This window comes from Pelodiscus sinensis, chromosome 3 (assembly GCF_049634645.1).
Source record: "Pelodiscus sinensis isolate JC-2024 chromosome 3, ASM4963464v1, whole genome shotgun sequence".
NCBI classification, from domain to species: Eukaryota; Metazoa; Chordata; order Testudines; family Trionychidae; genus Pelodiscus; species Pelodiscus sinensis.
In genome coordinates, this window is record NC_134713.1 from 52,255,092 (window position 1) to 52,273,116 (window position 18,025).

Here is an 18,025-nt window from a genome sequence, read left to right on the forward strand (position 1 = left end):
AAGTTGAATGACTGGCTGCATAAAGGTTGATAGCATTGTATGGCTGTCGAATACACAGGAACATGAATGTACTTCTGGTATATCCAAGCCAAATGATTTTTCTGTGATCAAATGAAAATTTAACAATTCATTCATTACTGTTTTTCAGAAATGCAGTAGCTAAAGAAACAGACTGAGATCAGATTATGAATAGATTATGTAATCTGTTCACATTGATGATAAAGGATTTGTCGTATTAAAGTTGTAATGATAAATGCACAAGTGAGAACTTAATTTGTATTACAAATATTTTATAAAATTTACAAAGAGATCCGGTTAAGAAATGTGATTTTATGTGTTAGGCACTTAAAATAGGGAATATTTACTGCTTTTGGTGCTATCTGCGCAACTTTGTATATTGAAGTATATTAGTGCTATGTCACCACATGAGTTTATTATTTTTATTTCACAACTGTGATCTAAGCAGTTTACAGTTTAAATTAATAAATAAGAGCTGGACAGCTAGAGAGAAAAGACTAGATTTCAGAGAGAAGAAATGGCAGGATTTAGAGATGACCTGAATTAGAGAGGAGGAAATGGGAGAGAGGATGGATAATTAAGATGACACAGATTAAAGCAATAGGGCAAGGACAAAATTTGGAAGATTTGTTTCCAGCATTGTTCTTTGATAAGACACCTACGTGCCAGTTATAGTTGTGTGTTTGCATGGAGAGAGATTTTTTTGGGGGCTTCCTTGTGAGCACAGGCCCCAAATATCATTTTGACTGTATGCATATGACAAACATACAAAATACTTCAGGGGATAGCCGAGTTAGTCTGTACAGGATAAACTTAAAAAACAACAAATAGTCTGGTAGCACTTTAAAGATTTGCAAAGCATGTAGATGGCATGATGAGTTTTCGTGGGCACAACCCACTTCTTCAGATGACCAGAGCATTGGATGTCCAGAATTAAAATAAATAGGGGAAAAGGGAAGGGGAGAGGTAAGGGAAAAAAATGGGCAGGGGGGGAACAAGAAGAGGCAGTGGGTATAAAAATATCAAGGAGAAAGCCAAACTGGAATGTAACAGGAAAAATAAATAGTCTGTAAGCGCCTAAGGATAGTCAAAAGAGGCAGATAAGAACCATTAGTAGGCAATTAGAGAGGAGAGTATTAACACCTGATACTATACAGACAAAGAACCATTGGCACCTTCATTGTTTGGTAGGTTGATAATGTCCCAGGCATCCAGTATCTTTCTTTAAACCAGTGATAGAAATGTAACCGTGTTAGTCTAGAGTAGCTGAAACAAAATACAGGACTAACAAGATAGTTTATTAGATGATGAGCTTTCGTGGGCCAGACCCACTTCCTCAGATCAAATAGTGGAAGAAAATAGTCACAACCATATATACCAAAGGATACAATTAAAAAAATGAACACATATGAAAAGGACAAATCAAGTTTCAGAACAGAAAGGGGATGCGGGGGGGGAGGGGAGAAGGTAAATGTCTGTGAGCTAATGATATTAGAGGTAATAATTGGGGAAGCTATCTTTGTAATGAGTAAGATAACTAGAGTCTTTATGACCCCGGCGTAAAGTGTCGAATTTTAGCAGGAATAACAGTTCAGAGGATTCTCTTTCAAGTGCAGTTTTAAAAGGCTTTTGAAGCAGGATGCAGGTAATTAAGTCGTTGAGACAATGTCCTTTCTGGTTGAAATGGCAAGAAACTGTTTTTTCTTTGTGATCCTGTCAAGTATCTGTTTTGTGGGCAATGATCCTTTGAGAAGTGTCTGAGACGTTTGTCCAATGTACATAGCAGACGGACACTTTCAGCACATGATAGCATAAATTATATTTCTGGATGCGCAGGAATATGTGTTCTTGATCTTATAACTCGGTTAGGTCCAATAATGGTATCAGCAGAGTAAATATGTGGACAAAGCTGGCAACGGGGTTTGTTGCAAAGGAAGGTACCAGGGTTGATATTAGTGTGGTATGTCCTGTGGTTGTTGGTAAGAATCATCTTGAGGTTAGGTGGTTGTCTATAGGAGACTATGGGTCTGTCTCCCAGAGCCTCTTGGAATTTAGTATCCTGTTCCAGTATAGGCTGTAGTTTATTGATAATGTGTTGGACAGGTTTAAGTTGGGGGCTGTAGGTGATGACAAGTGGTGTTCTGTTGTTGGTTTTCTTGGGGCTGTCTTGAAGTAGATGGTTTCTAGGTATTCGTCTGGCTCTTTCAATTTGCTTTTTTATTTCTCCGGTTTGGTAGTCAAGGTTTGTAAATGCTTGGTAGAGATCCTGAAGTTTCTGGTCTTTGTCAGTGGGATTGGAGCAGATGCGGTTGTATCGAAGGGCTTGGCTATAGATGCTGGATTGTATTGTTTGTGCTGGATGGGAGCTGGAAGCATGTAGGTAACTGTATGAGTCAGTGGGTTTTCTGTAGAGGGTGGTGTCTAATTTTCCATGGTTGATTTGTACTGTGGTGTCCAGGAAATGGATCTCTCGTGTAGAATGGTCCAGGCTGAGGTTGATGGTGGGGTGTAGGTTGTTGAAATCTCTGTGGAATGTCTCCAGTGTTTCTTGGCCCTGCGTCCAGATCATAAAGATGTCATCAATGTAGTGTAAGTAGAGAAGGGGTAAAAGGGGACGGGAGTTGAGGAAACATTGTTCTAGGTCAGCCATAAAGATATTAGCATACTGTAGGGCCATGTGTGTACCCATGTCTATACCTCCAGATCAGCGGCACAAGTTGTTCTCAAACTGGAAATAATTGTGGGTGAGAACAAAGTTACATAGGTCTGCTATCAGGTTGGCAGTGGTGTCCTCTGGGATAGTGTTTCTAATTGCTTGTAATCCGTCTTCATGTGGGATGTTGGTGGATAAAGCTTCTACATTCATAGTGGCAAGGATGGTGTTATTGGGGAGGTTATCGATGTTTTGTAGTTTCCTTAGGAAGTTAGTAGTGTCTCGGAGATAGCTGGGAGTGTTGGTTGCGTAGGGTTTGAGAAGAGAGTCTACATAGCTGGATAGACCAGTAGTGAGCGTGCCAATACCAGAGATGATGGGACATCCGGGGTGTCCAGGTTTATGGATCTTAGGAAGCATATAGAACAATCCTGGTTGGGGGTCAGAAGGTGCTCTCTGCTGCCGGCCCCAGCCAGGACTGCACTCCTGGCCCTGCTGCCACCAGCCCTGACCAGAGCTGCACCCCCTCACCGCACCAGCCCTGAGCTCAACTGTGCTGTCCACCTCAGCAGCCTTGCTGGAACTGTGTTCCTGGCTGATGGCCCTGCTGCCTCAGCCCCGGCGGGGGCTGTGCCCCTTGCTGCAAGCCCTGGCCAGCACTGTGCTCCCCTCTTGGCTAGTCCTACTGGAGCTACACTCCCCACCACCAGCCTAGCCCAGGCTTTTTTTCTGAACCTGTCCTGCTAGGGTCCATCAATATTCATGGTCCTGCTAGATCACAGATGTCGCCGGACCAAAGAGTCCTGGATTTTAGAGGTTCAACCTGTAGTATTGCAACTGGCTATATAAAAAAGCACTGGCAAAGTCAGGCCAAACTAAAATTCCACACAGACAGTGACTTGTTTTATATTGCTCAATATATGATATATTGAAATGTAATAGAATATTTATATTTCAATTGATTTATAATTATATGTTACAAGTGAGAAAGCAAGCAATTTTTCTATAACCATGTACTGTTACAAAATCAGACATAAAAATACAAAAGTATAAGCCATGAGTTTTTGAAAGGTGTAACTTGAGAGCACCAGATAAAACAGATACCTGAAAGGGATATAGTAATCTGGAAAGGTTGAGAGCTACTGCTTTAAAAACATAAATTATAGGAATGGCTAGAGAATAATAGGGATGAGTTGACTAGTTTGTAAACGAAATCACCACCTATTTGGCCCTGCAGTCAACAGAAGTTGTCACCTGCTGATAGAGAGCCAGCATTGCCAGAAGGCAAATGGGGCAATGAAACATAGCCATTGAAATGATTGATGATTAAAGAAGGCACAGCAAAAGGAAAGAGCTCTTAAATAAAATTGAAATTTGCAGGCCATTCTTCAAAATGTTTGCAGCATTATTGACTGTGCAGTTTTCATTATTAGTAGTATTATAGTATTATTTAAAGACCTCAGTCAAGATGGGGATGATTCATGCTAGGAACTGTAGAGGTACAGAACACAACCCTGCACCTATCCCTATAAGCTTACCCTCTATAGAAAAGCAACAAATAGAAACAGCAGATAACATTTTAGTCCAAATGTTTATATGCAGTATATTAAAAGTACAGGACTTGTTAATATTTCCTTTATTTTCCTGTTTTCATTTCCCCTAAACAAGTCCACTTTCCTCCCCTTGTCAGTGTTCCATAGCCAACCCAAAGTGTCCTTTCTTCATCTTGTGAATACCATTAATAAGGGGGGAGGGAGATTCCTTGGCCAAAAGTGTCCAAGGACCTTATTAAAAGTATGAATAGAACGCCATTTTCCTGCTTTGCAAATCTTTATCATAGAAGCCTACTTCAAATAAGGGCAGGAAAGACCTCAAGGTGCTGCCTTTCTGTCTTATGAATAAGAGTGGACAATACAGCCCTTAATCTAGTGGGAAAGTTTATTTACTAATAGGTTCCCCTTTATACTTCTCCCCATAGGCAAGAAATAATCTGTTTACTTTTCTGAAGGGCTTAGTCATTTCTAGGTTATAGCACAGCATACATTTCCCACTAAGGAGTGACTTCGGAAATCTCTTGGGTGAGCATGGGATTTGGTTACTTTTAAGTATCACTGTAAAGGGTAGAGAGACCATCAAGGCTCTGAAATCACTAATAATCCCAGCAGAGGTAATAGCTATTGTAGCGGGTTCAACTCACTTTCAGCATGGCTTCTTCCCTCAGGGTGGCTCTGGGGAAGTAGCTAGTTGCTCTGATGCACCCCCTTTGGGTGTGGTGTCTTCAGGGCACTGCCCTCCAGCAGTGACCACTCTGGTCATGGTCTACGCCCCCAGGGGGGAATCATTCTTCTTCCTTCAGTACAGGGTCCTCCCTAGGACACCCTTGTTCTTCCCGGGAACACCCAGCTCCCTCCTGATACACACAGTGCCTCAGTGCCCTCCAGGCCTCAGTGGCTCACTACCAGTTCCTCTCTAGCCCTGTGTCGGGGTGGACTGCAGTCTCTCCCGGCCATTTCTCCCTGGCCAAAGGCGTGCCTCTGCCTGCCCGTTTGCCTCCTGCAACCCTGCCTTGTGGTCTTATGGCCTGGGGCTTCCCTGGATTGAACTCCCCCAGCCTACCGCAGCTGCTTCTTGCAGAACCGCGGCTGCCTCCTTGCAGCCGTCAGCCTCAGGCCGGGTAGCCTGGGTTTGCTATGCTGAAGCTTCTCTCATTGCAGGCAGGCAGATCTCTCTCCTCCATCTGGGAGTTGCTTTATATGGCCTCCAGATGGGCCCTCGTTAGCTGCCTCAGCTGGGCTTCCCTCCTTCACTCGCACTCCCAACCCCTTTTTATAGGTGTCTAAGTCCCCTATCAACATCTTTAAGACCAGTTTCAAATCTTAAACTGAGGGAGATTCTCTGATAGTGGGAAAGGAATTAGCTAAATTAAATATGTATGTGTATCCTATATCCCTGTAATCATCCTTTTTGTGCATACCATACCTGAGTATTTGTGGTTATTATTTCTCAAGACCATTTCTTTCCATAAAGCTCAGTCCACTGTGAGCCCCACATAAGCAAGACTATTGAAGGATGGGAATTCTGTACCAATTAGGTATGTCTCTTATTATTTTGATGTAAAATTAGCTTCTGCTAATTTTGATGTCCCATCCAGTCCCATGCTTCAGTGATGTCCGCAGTGAAGACAGCAGGCTAACTACCCAGATTTTGAAGTATTCAGTAGTTGTTCGCTTTCAGTGTGTCAGTGCCTAACTGAATTAGGATCCTAACTCTCATCTGAAATGACTTAAGAAATCATCCCAGATTTAGGGTCACTCATAAGTGCCTAAGTCACCTTTTCAAATTAATCTTGCATTCTTACGTCACTTAGATGTTGCTTCTCTGGGTGGGAAAATGACAAAATACCATTGGAAATCTGGACCTAACTGCTTAAGTGTTTTTACACTTAACTTGCTGCTTAGGAAGTAGAATGACCAGAAAATGGAAACTGCAAGTAATAAGAATAATGCTTTATGTATATTGAAGCAAGATCTAGTTTGCTGTGGACAGAAGTAGAAAAATAAACTGAAGTTTTTTAGCTGGATTGCATTCATGCTGACACACTAAACTGGTACATGCTGAAATTGCTTAGTCAAATTTGTTGGAAGAGCTAAGTATAGTCTACTCCAAACTGAATGCATGTGTAAATTGGATGCATCATTCCTTTTTGTGGTTATGAAGTGTTCCAAAAATGTTGTAATCAACAGATTTCTTTGAAGTTGAGAGAACCTCATGGATGTGCTTCTATCTATATCTATAAACATCTCATTTTCATCATTATTTTCCTTTGTTTGCTGTTTAAAAGGGGTTATACTTTTTTCCAAAATGAAAAAGTTCTTTAAAAGCTGCAGGGCATTTCCAGCATTAACAGTTCAGTATTTTCTGCAATTAGTTCTTTACATTTTAATGTTTGATTCTTTACCACCTTTTCCCATAAGCTTATAAATATTTTTTATTATATTATCAATTAATATAGTATTTATGGAAAGAAAAGAACACTGCCAGAGTTTGTTTAAAAGAACTTTTAATTAACTGAGATATTTAATGCAGTGCATGAAGAGCAGAGATTTATTGTTTGTATAGGTTGGACATCTCTGATCCAGCACCTTCAGGACCTGACTGGTCTGGAAGAAGGGAGTTTGCCAGAGAAGGGAAGGTCTGCCCCTCTGTTTACTGACTCTGGGCTCTCCCAGGGTCTGTGAACAGATTGCCTGGATCCTCTGCCCCTGGGCCACCAGACTCCTGGCTCCGCAGACAGCACCAGGGACCACTGAGGCTTCGTGGCCAGCCCTAGGTGCTCTCAGAGTGTCAACCTATAGTAGAATGTAAGGAAAAAGTGCACACACTATCACCAACTACAAAAAGTAAAAAATCATGAGATTTAAAAATAATAAAAGTGTAGAGGTTTTATTTACCTTTGGTTTGAATCTTTAAAGTGTACTTGGGTTACATTTTTGAGATTTTTCTGTGCAACCATGAGAATTAGACATTAATTTGTAAATGAAGGCTAAGATATCACATAATTGAATATTTCCAGGAATTGGGGATTTAAGTAAAACAGCAAGTATCACATGACTTGCCAAAAAAAAACATAAAACCCGAACAGAGAGTACAAGTTCACAATATGACAGATGGATGTTAACTCTGTTCCACTGTAAAATACCTCTGCTTTCTTTCTGTAACCAGTGGGAAAGTTTGATCAGGTTGTATTCCCAAGAGAAAATGAAAACATAAATTCCTGATTTGGGGTTTATCATTGTGTTGGTTTTTCTTGTAAACTCTTTTTACTATCCGTTCCTGTTCTGGCCTATTTATAGGTATTATAAAAGCTCGTATGAAGTAAATAGTCAAATAATTAAAACATTGTTTGACAAAACAAAAAAGGTCCACATAGTGGAATTTTATTACTTTATTTTAAAACAATAAGATTAATTTCCTATAACAATCAAAATGTTTTTAAGTTCCTACTAATGAATGCAAGACAGTGCTTTGGTTTTTATGAACATACGGTAAGGCTTATTTGAGACTAACCCTGTTATGAACATTTGAATGTCATTTCAAATGCTGCTGAAAATCACCCTAATTTGAGGCAATACAAATTTTGAACATTTACTACAATTTTAACTTAGTGGGTTTTTTTCAAAATAATTGGTATATGTTGAGAAAAGCATTCAATTTTTTAAAAAATAAAGATTAGAAGAAAAGTAATATGTTAAATGCATTTCTTTTCTCAGCTGCAGTGATCTATGACACAGATCATAGTGTTCCTTACAGCAGTTGAAAAAAGGCAAATGTTTATAATTTTTGTAATTTATGCACCTTGCATGAAACATTTAAGGTTATTGTGATTAATATTTCTATCTGTACTTTAAATTTAAATTGTCTTGAATCAAAATATACTCAGTTGTGGGAGTCCTTTTTCTTTGTCACAGAGATGTCTTAGTTTTTTTAATCTTTGCTGTTCAGAATTTGTACTTTTCAGTATCAATTTGGTTACATTTCATTGCATTCAATATTTGACAAATTTTTATAATACAACTGCAGATAAAATTAGATTTGTATCTAAGTTTGACATACTTTACAAAATCTGGTCTGGTAACCATCCCGCTTCTTTAGTGGACTGGCGATCTTTAGGTCGCCTCAAACTACAACCCACCTTTTAATCACAGATGTCTACTTAATGCAAGCATTTCTATACGTACATTTTGAAGGGATATTGTAGAATAATAGACTCCTAGGGCTGGAAGAGACTTCAGGAGATAATCGAGCCCAACCCCCGGCCCAAAACAGGACCAATCCCAACTAAATCAAGGACTTTGTCAAATTGGGATTTAAAAACATTTTAAGGCTGTCTGAGATACTATAGAACTGTCCCACCTCTGGGCAGACAGCCCTTGTACTGTTAAGGAGGATAAAAGGCTCAGGGAAGGAAAACATTCAACTGGAGCAGAGGGAAATGATCCCATAGTTGGGATCTTTCTTTCAGAGGATGTTACGGTATCCTCTTGCACTGAGGAGGTGGTGGTGGTGGGATGCGGTACAGGGTGAGGAAGAAGTGAGGTCCAGTGAGGGAAGGAGGTGGGAACTGGGGGATAGGGAATGGTGGGAGGAAAAACAGAGCCATGATGAAATCTGGTGAGGGCGGTAGAATCAGGGACAGAGAAATGGGAGGAGTCTGTGAAGGGACCTATAGGTGAAGGGAGGAAAGCAGAATCCTAGAATATAGGTGAGTAGTTGAAGGGCAAAGTAGGAACTTTTGCAAGATTGGCTGGAGAGGAGGGAAGTGGTGGTGATGAGGCAAAAGAGGATCTGGAGTGGGGGATAGGGTGGGTCTGGAAACAGACCCAGGTTTGAGGAGTAGAGTTTGTGAAAGGAAATCAGTAACTGGGGAGAAGATATGAGGAGGAAGGGAGAAGGATCCAGAGGAAGGGGAAACTGACATTGTAGGGGTTGGGGTTGGGAGTTGGAGATAGGATGGGGGAATGAAGAGAAACACAGAGACACTGCCTTTGTGAGAAGTGGGGGACAGAGAGAATAAGAGTCAGTTATGTGGAGGACACGTACACAGCCCCTGGTATGGGGGTGATGGGACTAGCAGAGACTCCTTGAAATGGCTGGGCAGGGTATGGTGACATACAAGGTGTTTATGGGAGCTGGAGTGGATGGGGAGGAGAGGAATGGAGGGAAGCAGGAAGCCTCTGGTTGGTGCAATGTGCTTGGCCTACAGAAGCTATGATGTGTGCAACCCCCTATCGGTAAAGAGTGAGAGCATTTAAAATATTCTCACCATTTACATAGATTAGAGCCGTGGCGTCAAACCACTTCTGAAGCAGTAGCCAGTATGGTGGGTACTGCTGTAGCAAACTAGCCACATTATTCTGAAATACTCAATAATTGTTCAAGCCAAGTAGCCACACTCAACTGGCCAAATATAGCTAGTGGCTAGCACAGGGGTGGGCAAAAGGGCCTCTGCGGGGCAGATCTGGCCCACCAAGTGGCTTGATCTGGCCTGCGTAGGCCCTGCCGCTCCCCACTCCGAGGCCAATAAGGGCCTAGGGAAGGGAGAGCTTCCTCCTGCCCTGCCGGGAGCACGCAGTACTTTGAAATGCCATGTGCTGCTCTTGGGGCAGAAGAAAATGTCACACACTCCCCTGCCCCCAAGCCCTGATTGGCCTGGAGGTGGGGGAACTGCACAAAGTTTCCTCCGCCCTCCCCCCCACCCTGCAAGGAGCACTCAGCACTTCAAAGTGCCGCATGCTTGCACAGGATGGGGGCAGGGTGAAGGACACTTTGTGCAGCTCCCCCGTCCCCAGGCCCTGATTGGCCTGGGGGAGGGGGAGCACGCAAAGCCTCCTTCTGCCCTGCAACAAGCGCAGAAGTGCCGTGTGTTCCTGACGAGAGGAAGGGGTAGGGCGGAGGAGGCTTCATGTGCTCCCTCACCCCCAAGCCCTGATTGGCCTGGGGGTGGGGGAGCCATGCAAAGCCTCTTCCCGCCCTGCCAGGGGCATGGGTACCTAGTGGGAAGGGGGGAGGCAAAAGGGCTCGCCCATCGCAAACCAATCATGGGTTGGGAATAGAGAAGCCCAGAAGCATCCTGGCCCTGCCCCTTCCAGTTTAGGCCCTGCCCCTTCCGGGGCGGCCTGGGGCCACCTCAGAAACTTTTGAAGTGGCCCTGGCCAAAAATTATTGCCCACCCCTGAGCTAACATTTGGACACACTGTATTAGAGCCATACATGTACAGTAATTCATAAAGTCTGGATCTATACTAAGGACTTCTATCTGTACAGTAATCATATATAAACAAGCATTGGCAAGGGCACTTAGAATAGATGTGTTTTTTATAGTGAACTCATTTTAGGATTTGCTATTTTCCTTAATTTCCTACTTGCTGGCTTTCTCTACTAAAGAGGATGGTGCATGCTTCCTTGGGAGCGCATCAGAGGTTCTGCAGGAGTCTGTTTTGGGCCGGCTCTGTTCAATATCTTCATCAATGATTTAGATATTGGCATAGAAAGTATGCTTATTAAGTTTGCAGGTGATACCAAGCTGGGTGGGGTTGCGTCTGCTCTGGAGGATAGGGTCATAATTCAAAATGATCTGGACAAATTGGAGAAATGGTCTGAGGTAAACAGGATGAAGTTTAATAAAGACAAATGCAAAGTGCTTCACTTAGGAAGGAACAATCAGTTTCACACATACAGAATGGGAAGCGACTGTCTAGAAAGGAGTACGGCAGAAAGGGATCTAGGGGTTATAGTGAACCACAAGCTGAATGAGTCAGCAATGTGGTGGTGTTGCAAAAAAAGCAGACATGAATCTGGGATGCATTAACAGGTGTGTTGTGAGCAAGACACGAGAAGTCATTCTTCCTCTCTACTCTGCGCTGGTTAGGCCTCAGTTGGAGTATTGTGTCCAGTTCTGGGCACCGCATTTCAAGAAAGATGTGGAGAAATTGGAGAGGGTGCAGAGAAGAGCAACAAGAATGATTAAAGGTCTAGAGAACATGACCTATGAAGGAAGGCTGAAATAATTGAGTTTGTTTAGTTTAGAAAAGAGAAGAGTGAGGGGGGACATGATAGCGGTTTTCAAGTATCTAAAAGGGTGTCATAAGGCAGTGGGAGAAAACTTGTTCATCTTGGCGTCTGAGGATAGAACAAGAAGCAATGGGCTTAAACTGGAATAAATTGTCTGGGGAGGTTGTGGAATCCCTATCTCTGGAGATATTCAAGAGTAGGTTAGATAAATGTATATCAGGGATGATCTAGACAGTATTTGGTCCTGCCATGGGGGTAGGGGACTGGACTCGATGACCTCTCGAGGTCCCTCCCAATCCCAAGTTCAGGACTCTACACTTGTCCTCCTCAGATTTCTTTTGGCCCAATCCTCCAATTTGTCTAGGTTACTCTGGACCCTATCTTTGCCCTCCTACATATGAAGCAAAATACAGGACTATGTAGCACTTTAAAGACTAACAAGATGGTTTATTAGATAATGAGCTTTCGGGGGCCAGATCCACTTCCTCAGATCAAATAGTGGAAGAAAATAGTTACAACCATATATACCAAAGGATACAATTAAAAAAAAATGAACACATATGAAAAGGACAAATCAAATTTCAGAACAGAAGGGGGATGCGGGGGGGAGGGGGGTTAAATGTCTGTGGACTAATGATATTAGAGGTGATAACTGGGGAAGCTGTCTTTGTAATGGGTAAGATAACTAGAGTGTTTGTCATGTGTGTTCATTTTTTTAAATTGTATCCTTTGGTATATATGGTTGTAACTCTTTTCTTCCACTATTTGATCTGAGGAAGTGGATCTGGCCCATGAAAGCTCATCATCTAATTAAAGACTAACAAGGTGGTTTAAGTGCTACATAGTCCTTCTACATATCTACCTCTCCCCCTATCTTAGTGTCATCCGCAAACTTGCTGAAGGTGCAATCCATCCCCTCATCCTGGTCATTAATAAAGATGTTGAACAAAACCAGCGCTAGAACCAAGCCTTGGCACACTCTGCTTAAAACCGTCTGCCAACCAGACATTGATCGCTATCTGTTGAGCCTGACAATCTAGCCAGCTTTCCAGCCACCTTACAGTCCATTTATCCAATCCATACTTCCTTAACTTGCTGGCAAGAATATTGCTAAATATCTATCTAAATAAACTGGGAATTCATAGTCTGCAGGACCCCCCCAAAAATGGAGGGTTGTTAGGATACAGTAGTGAGTTTTTAGCCCATCTGAAACACTTCACAAACGTTAAATATTGGTCGTAGCCTTCTTCCTGTTCCTTCCTTTTTTGTCAATGGGGAACACAGAGCATTATCTGGATTAAGGATATTTGTATCCGTGCTGGTTACATTTCTACAAATTTTCTAATCTAGGAGAGCCCTGAGGTTGAAAACCTCAGTGACTTGACCAAAGCCACAGAGGAAGTTTATTAAAGATGGAATTAAAATGCAGGATTCTCTTGTTCTCAGCCCTATGCCTAGTCTGCAATTAGGCTACTCGGCCAGATGTGTTATTGAACAATCTCTCTTGGCCAGAAGTGTCACACTGAACAGCAGAAAAGCAGGTCCAACAATATACACTGTTGTGATGAATATAAGGGGGGAAATAGTGTCCTAAATATGTTTAGAAGAATTTGCAGTGGTGTTAATGGGAGCCATCTTCTGCCAACTAATTTGTGATCTTTCCAGGACTTGAGAAATTTGTTGTCCTGGTTTTGAAACATTACAGTAGTTAACTAAGATAAATGTAGTAACCTGTACTCTTTACAATATGACAAACTCACTAACCTTTGTGCTCAGTTTATATGCATTAACATTTTAAAGGATTTCTATAAGAAAATGATTAGAAGCCTCATGCTTAAAATGAGGGCAGGGGCTAGGATACTTGTTTGTTTCTAAAGCTACACAATTAAATGTCCACAAACATGAGATTTTTTGCAGACTTGAAGACCCCCTCTGCATTCACTAGCACCTGAAAATTCTGCCATTTGATTGATATTCTCTTTCTATAGGGATGTCAAATGTATTTTCTTTACTAATCTCAGAACCTCCCCCCCTCCCCCCCCCCCCCGTACAAACCTGTTTTTCCCTCCCACACTGCAAAAACTATATAATTTTGTGGTCTAATAAAATTAGTCAATAAATAGTTTGGGCAAAATGAGTGAGTCATTCTTTAACTCAGTAACAGCAATTCCTGGCAGTAAATGATTAATAGTTTTCTAACGTGTTACTTATTCACTGCAGTTTTTAAATATTAGATTTGTTCTAAATCCAGTAAATAATCCTGCATCTCACATTGTACTTAGAATTTTCATAAAATTGGTGAAAGAATAAGGGTAGCTTGCTTCCCCCCCCCCCCCCCCAAAACCTCTTCTGCATCTGTAGTTCATTTTTGTCAGAAAAGAGTTTATAGTCAGACTTCAGTACTCCGTTAGTCTAGAAAACAACTTTTATTTGTGATATATTCAAGTCTTAAAATCCTTATTCCTATTAAAGAGTAACGGAAGACTTGTACCATATATTATAAAACTTATTTATGAGTGTGAATATTTTTCTTTGTAAAGCCTCAGAAGAAAGAGGATCAGCAATTAGAGCCTAAAGCAAGTCCGAGAAAACCACCAGAACCTACTATAGATCTTTTAGGACTCGGTGAGTAATAAATAATTAAATTCTGTGGGTTTTTTGTTTGTTTGTTTTTTATAAAAATGACTACACAGGACTTTAATAAAATGAATGTATTGTCTTTATCTTCCATATGCTAGCAGACATTTTTTGTTGAATTCGGCCAATCATATTTTCATGTAATCTCAGTTTCTCCAGTATTTTGTAGGGTTTCATGACAACAGTGGGAATTATTCATTTTAATCTAAGATAACTTTCTCTCCCCTCTCCTGGCTGGCAGACGACAATGTACTTGTCTTGAACTAGCTTTGACTTAAAGAAATAGTATATCCTATGCAATATCTATTTACAGGTATCATTCTTTTCATATTCTTTCCCCTTCTTCACAAAATTGCCAGACACCTTATTTTAAAAACCATGTCTGATCTTCTAGGAGGTTAATAATGAAAGCAGAGAAAGGTGCTATATATAATTATTTTAGTTCTTCTTTGAGGAGTTTCTCTGTGGGCACTGCACCTTAGGTGCTTGAGTACTGCTTGAAGTCTTTTTTTCTTATTGAGACATGGCTAGCACGCCTGGGTGTAAGAGGTGTGTAACCTGCAGGCTGTCCATTCCTATATTAGATAGTCACTCACAGTGTGTCTGCTGCCTAGGTGAGGAGCACTCCACTGCTCAGTGCCCCCACTGTAAGAAATTATCATCCAGGATGAGAAAAGCCAGAGAACTTCAGTTAAAAATGATGCACCTGGGGAAAACAGCTTGTCCAGAACAAAAACAAAAAGTGACCATATTATTGCTCACGTGCAGGCTTAAGCCCACAGTCATTGGGAGATGCATTAAGCATAAGGTGGGAAGCACTGCTACTATATGCTCCTCCACTGCTCCCAATGATAAAACACATGAGCCGAAAAATCAGACAGGATAAAGTGAAGGTCATATTGATAGCCCCGAAGTGGCCCAGACAGGCTTAGTACCCCTACCTACTGGGGATGAGCGCTTGACCGCCCTATGCTCTTTCACCACTTTGGTCCCTGTTGAAGCAACAGGACAGACAGACACACTATCCAGAAGTGAACACACTTTACCTCCATTCATGGTTGGAGATTGGCTTGTGCGGTTGGAGGCCTATTACTCAGATGAGGTACAACAAATCCTCATCAACCGCCTCAGGCCTGCAATTAGAAAGACACGCAGTCAGAAATGGCATCGCATTACACTGTGGTGTTTAGAACGCACTCTCATCACAACAGAATCAGGGGTCTCGGACATTTTAGCCTACCTACTACACCTGCACAAGACAGGACTATAATTGAGCTCACTCAGAATACATAGCGGCATTGCACCTGCCAATACAGGGATACTTGGCCTTCACTCACTCATCTACCAAAACATTCCTGCGAGGCCTGCAGAGTATGCTTCCATCAAGATGGTACTTGATCCCTGCATGGGACATTAATTTAGTGCTAAGGGCTCTTATGGGCAAACCCTTTGAGCCATTGGTCACTTGCTCCCTTCTATTGGAGCACTTATCTATGAAGGTGGCATTTCTGGTGGCAATTAGCACTGCTAGAAGGATATGAGAGATAAGTGCACTCATGACACAACTATACTACATGGTAATCCAGAAAGACATGGCGGTACTAGGTATGCACCCTAAACTCCTACCTAAAGTGCTTACCTTGTTTCATTGCAATGAACCAATATTTACCTATCTGTCTTCTTCCCCAAACCACACAAGGACAACAGGGAAAGGACACTACACATGCTAGATGTCTGCAGGGCAATAGTCTTTTATATACAACACAACTCTTTGTGTTTTCTATGGAAAAATCAAGAGGGTTATTCTTATATCCAAACAAAGACTATCAAAATGGATACAGGAGTACATATGTCTAGCTTGGGACATATTCCACAAGGAACATAAGAGTGCACTCTGAAAGCAATGGCAGCTACAACTGCCTTCCTTAATGGGATACCAACTGAGAACATATGCATGGTCACAGCACTCATATTCACGCAATATTATGCAATTTAGGTGATTGCTGATACAGACACGTGGTTTGGGTGAGCTGTTCTTACAGCTCCTGAGCTAACACAGGGGTCAGGCAAGACAGTGGTGGGGCCAGAGCAGAGAGGGCATTGTTCCGGCCCTTCCCTGGGTGGTGCAGGGAGGAGTCATGTGGGGATGCCAGGGCCCCCACTGCCGTCTCCTTAACCAGTCACCCGTGCTTTCCAATTGTCGTTTTCTATACTGGGTTCCATGTTGCTGCTCATTGCACCTATAGAGGTTGAATTAAGCAGTTTTTCTTAAAAATATTTGTTAAAAATAAAGAAAATGATAGTTGTGGTGAGATCCTTCCTTAGCGAATACACATTTACTTGGATCAATCCATTTGAGGATAATACTATCCATTACTAAGGACTTTTTTAAAAAACAGTGCATACTGGCACTTCATTTTTGAGACAGATGTTTTTTCAGTACTCAGTGTTGAAGTATTTACTTTCCACTGTGTTGAATTTGCAGGAAGAAATACAACTCAGTTTCCATTTTATGCATCATTCAACAGTTATGTGTACCATTCAGAAAAGACAGAATTGAATATGAATAATTGCATATCTTAAAGTAACTTCATAGTGTATTGGCACTGGTAATGGATGATATGACATGATCTGTGAAGACAGATAAGTAATTACTATTGTTTTTCACTTCATTATATGAGATTCATATAATATAAGCAAGTTACTTATGAAAAACAAGCTCTAAAAATACAACCTCATTACTCTGGAAATATAAGAATAGAGCATACTATTATAAAACTTTTTATAAGTATCAGGAAATGCTACACATATCTGACAATGTGTTTCTGGACATTAATCTGTCATAGTTTGGTAATAAAACATAATACTGAAACCACTTAAGGACAACAGTATCCTAAAAATGTAGTACCTTATTTACAATGCTCAGTAATATGAAGTAGAACTGAAAGTTACAAATTAAGGAGGCATGTGTATTTACTAGACACTATTACCACAGATATTACCAGTAACAAATTGTAAAATTCCATTTTTAGCTGAATTTCTGTGAAAAGAAAATAGACTAGTATTGCCCTAAATATTAGAAAGCATGATACTTCCCCAATATTTATATAGTAAAACTGACTTTCATCATGTCAGTTCTGGATCACATGCCCAGGCAGCTTTTGAGTATCTAACACTTATATAGACTTCCAGGGTCTCTTGTTTTTGGGGAACTCCTAATTGCTTTGGGAAAGCAAGACACCTGTTTTTTTCTGGGAACAGTTAATCTTTCTTGTATCTAAGAATTTTAATCGCATGTTACATCATCTTCCAAGTGAATGTGGGGCTAACTCTGCTTCTAACATCCAAAACTATATATCTGTTAAGTCTCCACTTTCGCCTGTTTCATTTCTGCTTACATACTCAGAGGGTTTTATTGATCCTTCATGTACATTTTCTAGATGACCTCCCCCCCTACACCCACATAATTTATTACTTTCCAGCAGGGCCGACTTAGCCATTAGACACAGTGCCTAGGGCCCTCGATACTTTTAGGGGCTCACAAAAATGTTTTAATTTCTTTTAAAATCAGAAGAAAAAAAATGAACTTTTAGGGTCGAAGAAAATATTTTAATTTTTTTCTCACATCAGAAAAAAATGAAACTTTTAGGGCCCACAAAAATCTATTAAATTTTGCCTAAAACAGGAAAAAAAATGTTGAAGTATTTAAAGTTATATAAAAATATTTTTTTAATATTGATATTATTATGGTGGGAGGGACTCACGAAAGTCATAATGCAGCCCTGCTTTCCAGTCCATTTTTGGAGACACAAACATGCAATCAGCTTTACTCCTGGGGGAATTCCTTATAAAAAAAAATTAAATATTCTGTCCCCAGCATATTTTGTCAAAATAATACAATATATATTATTCACTGACAAGTATTTTGAAATAAATTACCAAAATAATTGAAAATTGAGTGATTATATTGTTATTTTGACAAATAAAATATGCAGAATTTAAAACCTACAGTCCCTGTCTTGTACGTAACCCGGGCACTGCCTGTACTAGTTTGTGTAAGCAAATTGCTTACATATTCATATTTAGCTACTTTTATTCCTGGGGGAATTTCTGTGCAGAAAAATAGCTGGCCATTTAAAAAAAAAA

The 18,025-nt window shown here is 40.9% G+C and overlaps 1 protein-coding gene across 3 annotated transcripts in view; it reads left to right on the forward strand.

Moving 5' to 3' along the window:
- The window catches only part of SMAP1 (small ArfGAP 1), a 198,732-nt gene that overhangs the window by 137,686 nt on the left and 43,021 nt on the right, over positions 1 to 18,025 (forward strand). For all 3 annotated transcript variants that reach the window (XM_075923713.1, XM_075923715.1, XM_075923714.1), the window contains one exon: positions 13,783 to 13,867. In XM_075923713.1, the coding sequence (XP_075779828.1) occupies positions 13,783 to 13,867 (85 nt within the window). The remainder of the gene's footprint in view (positions 1 to 13,782; positions 13,868 to 18,025) is intronic.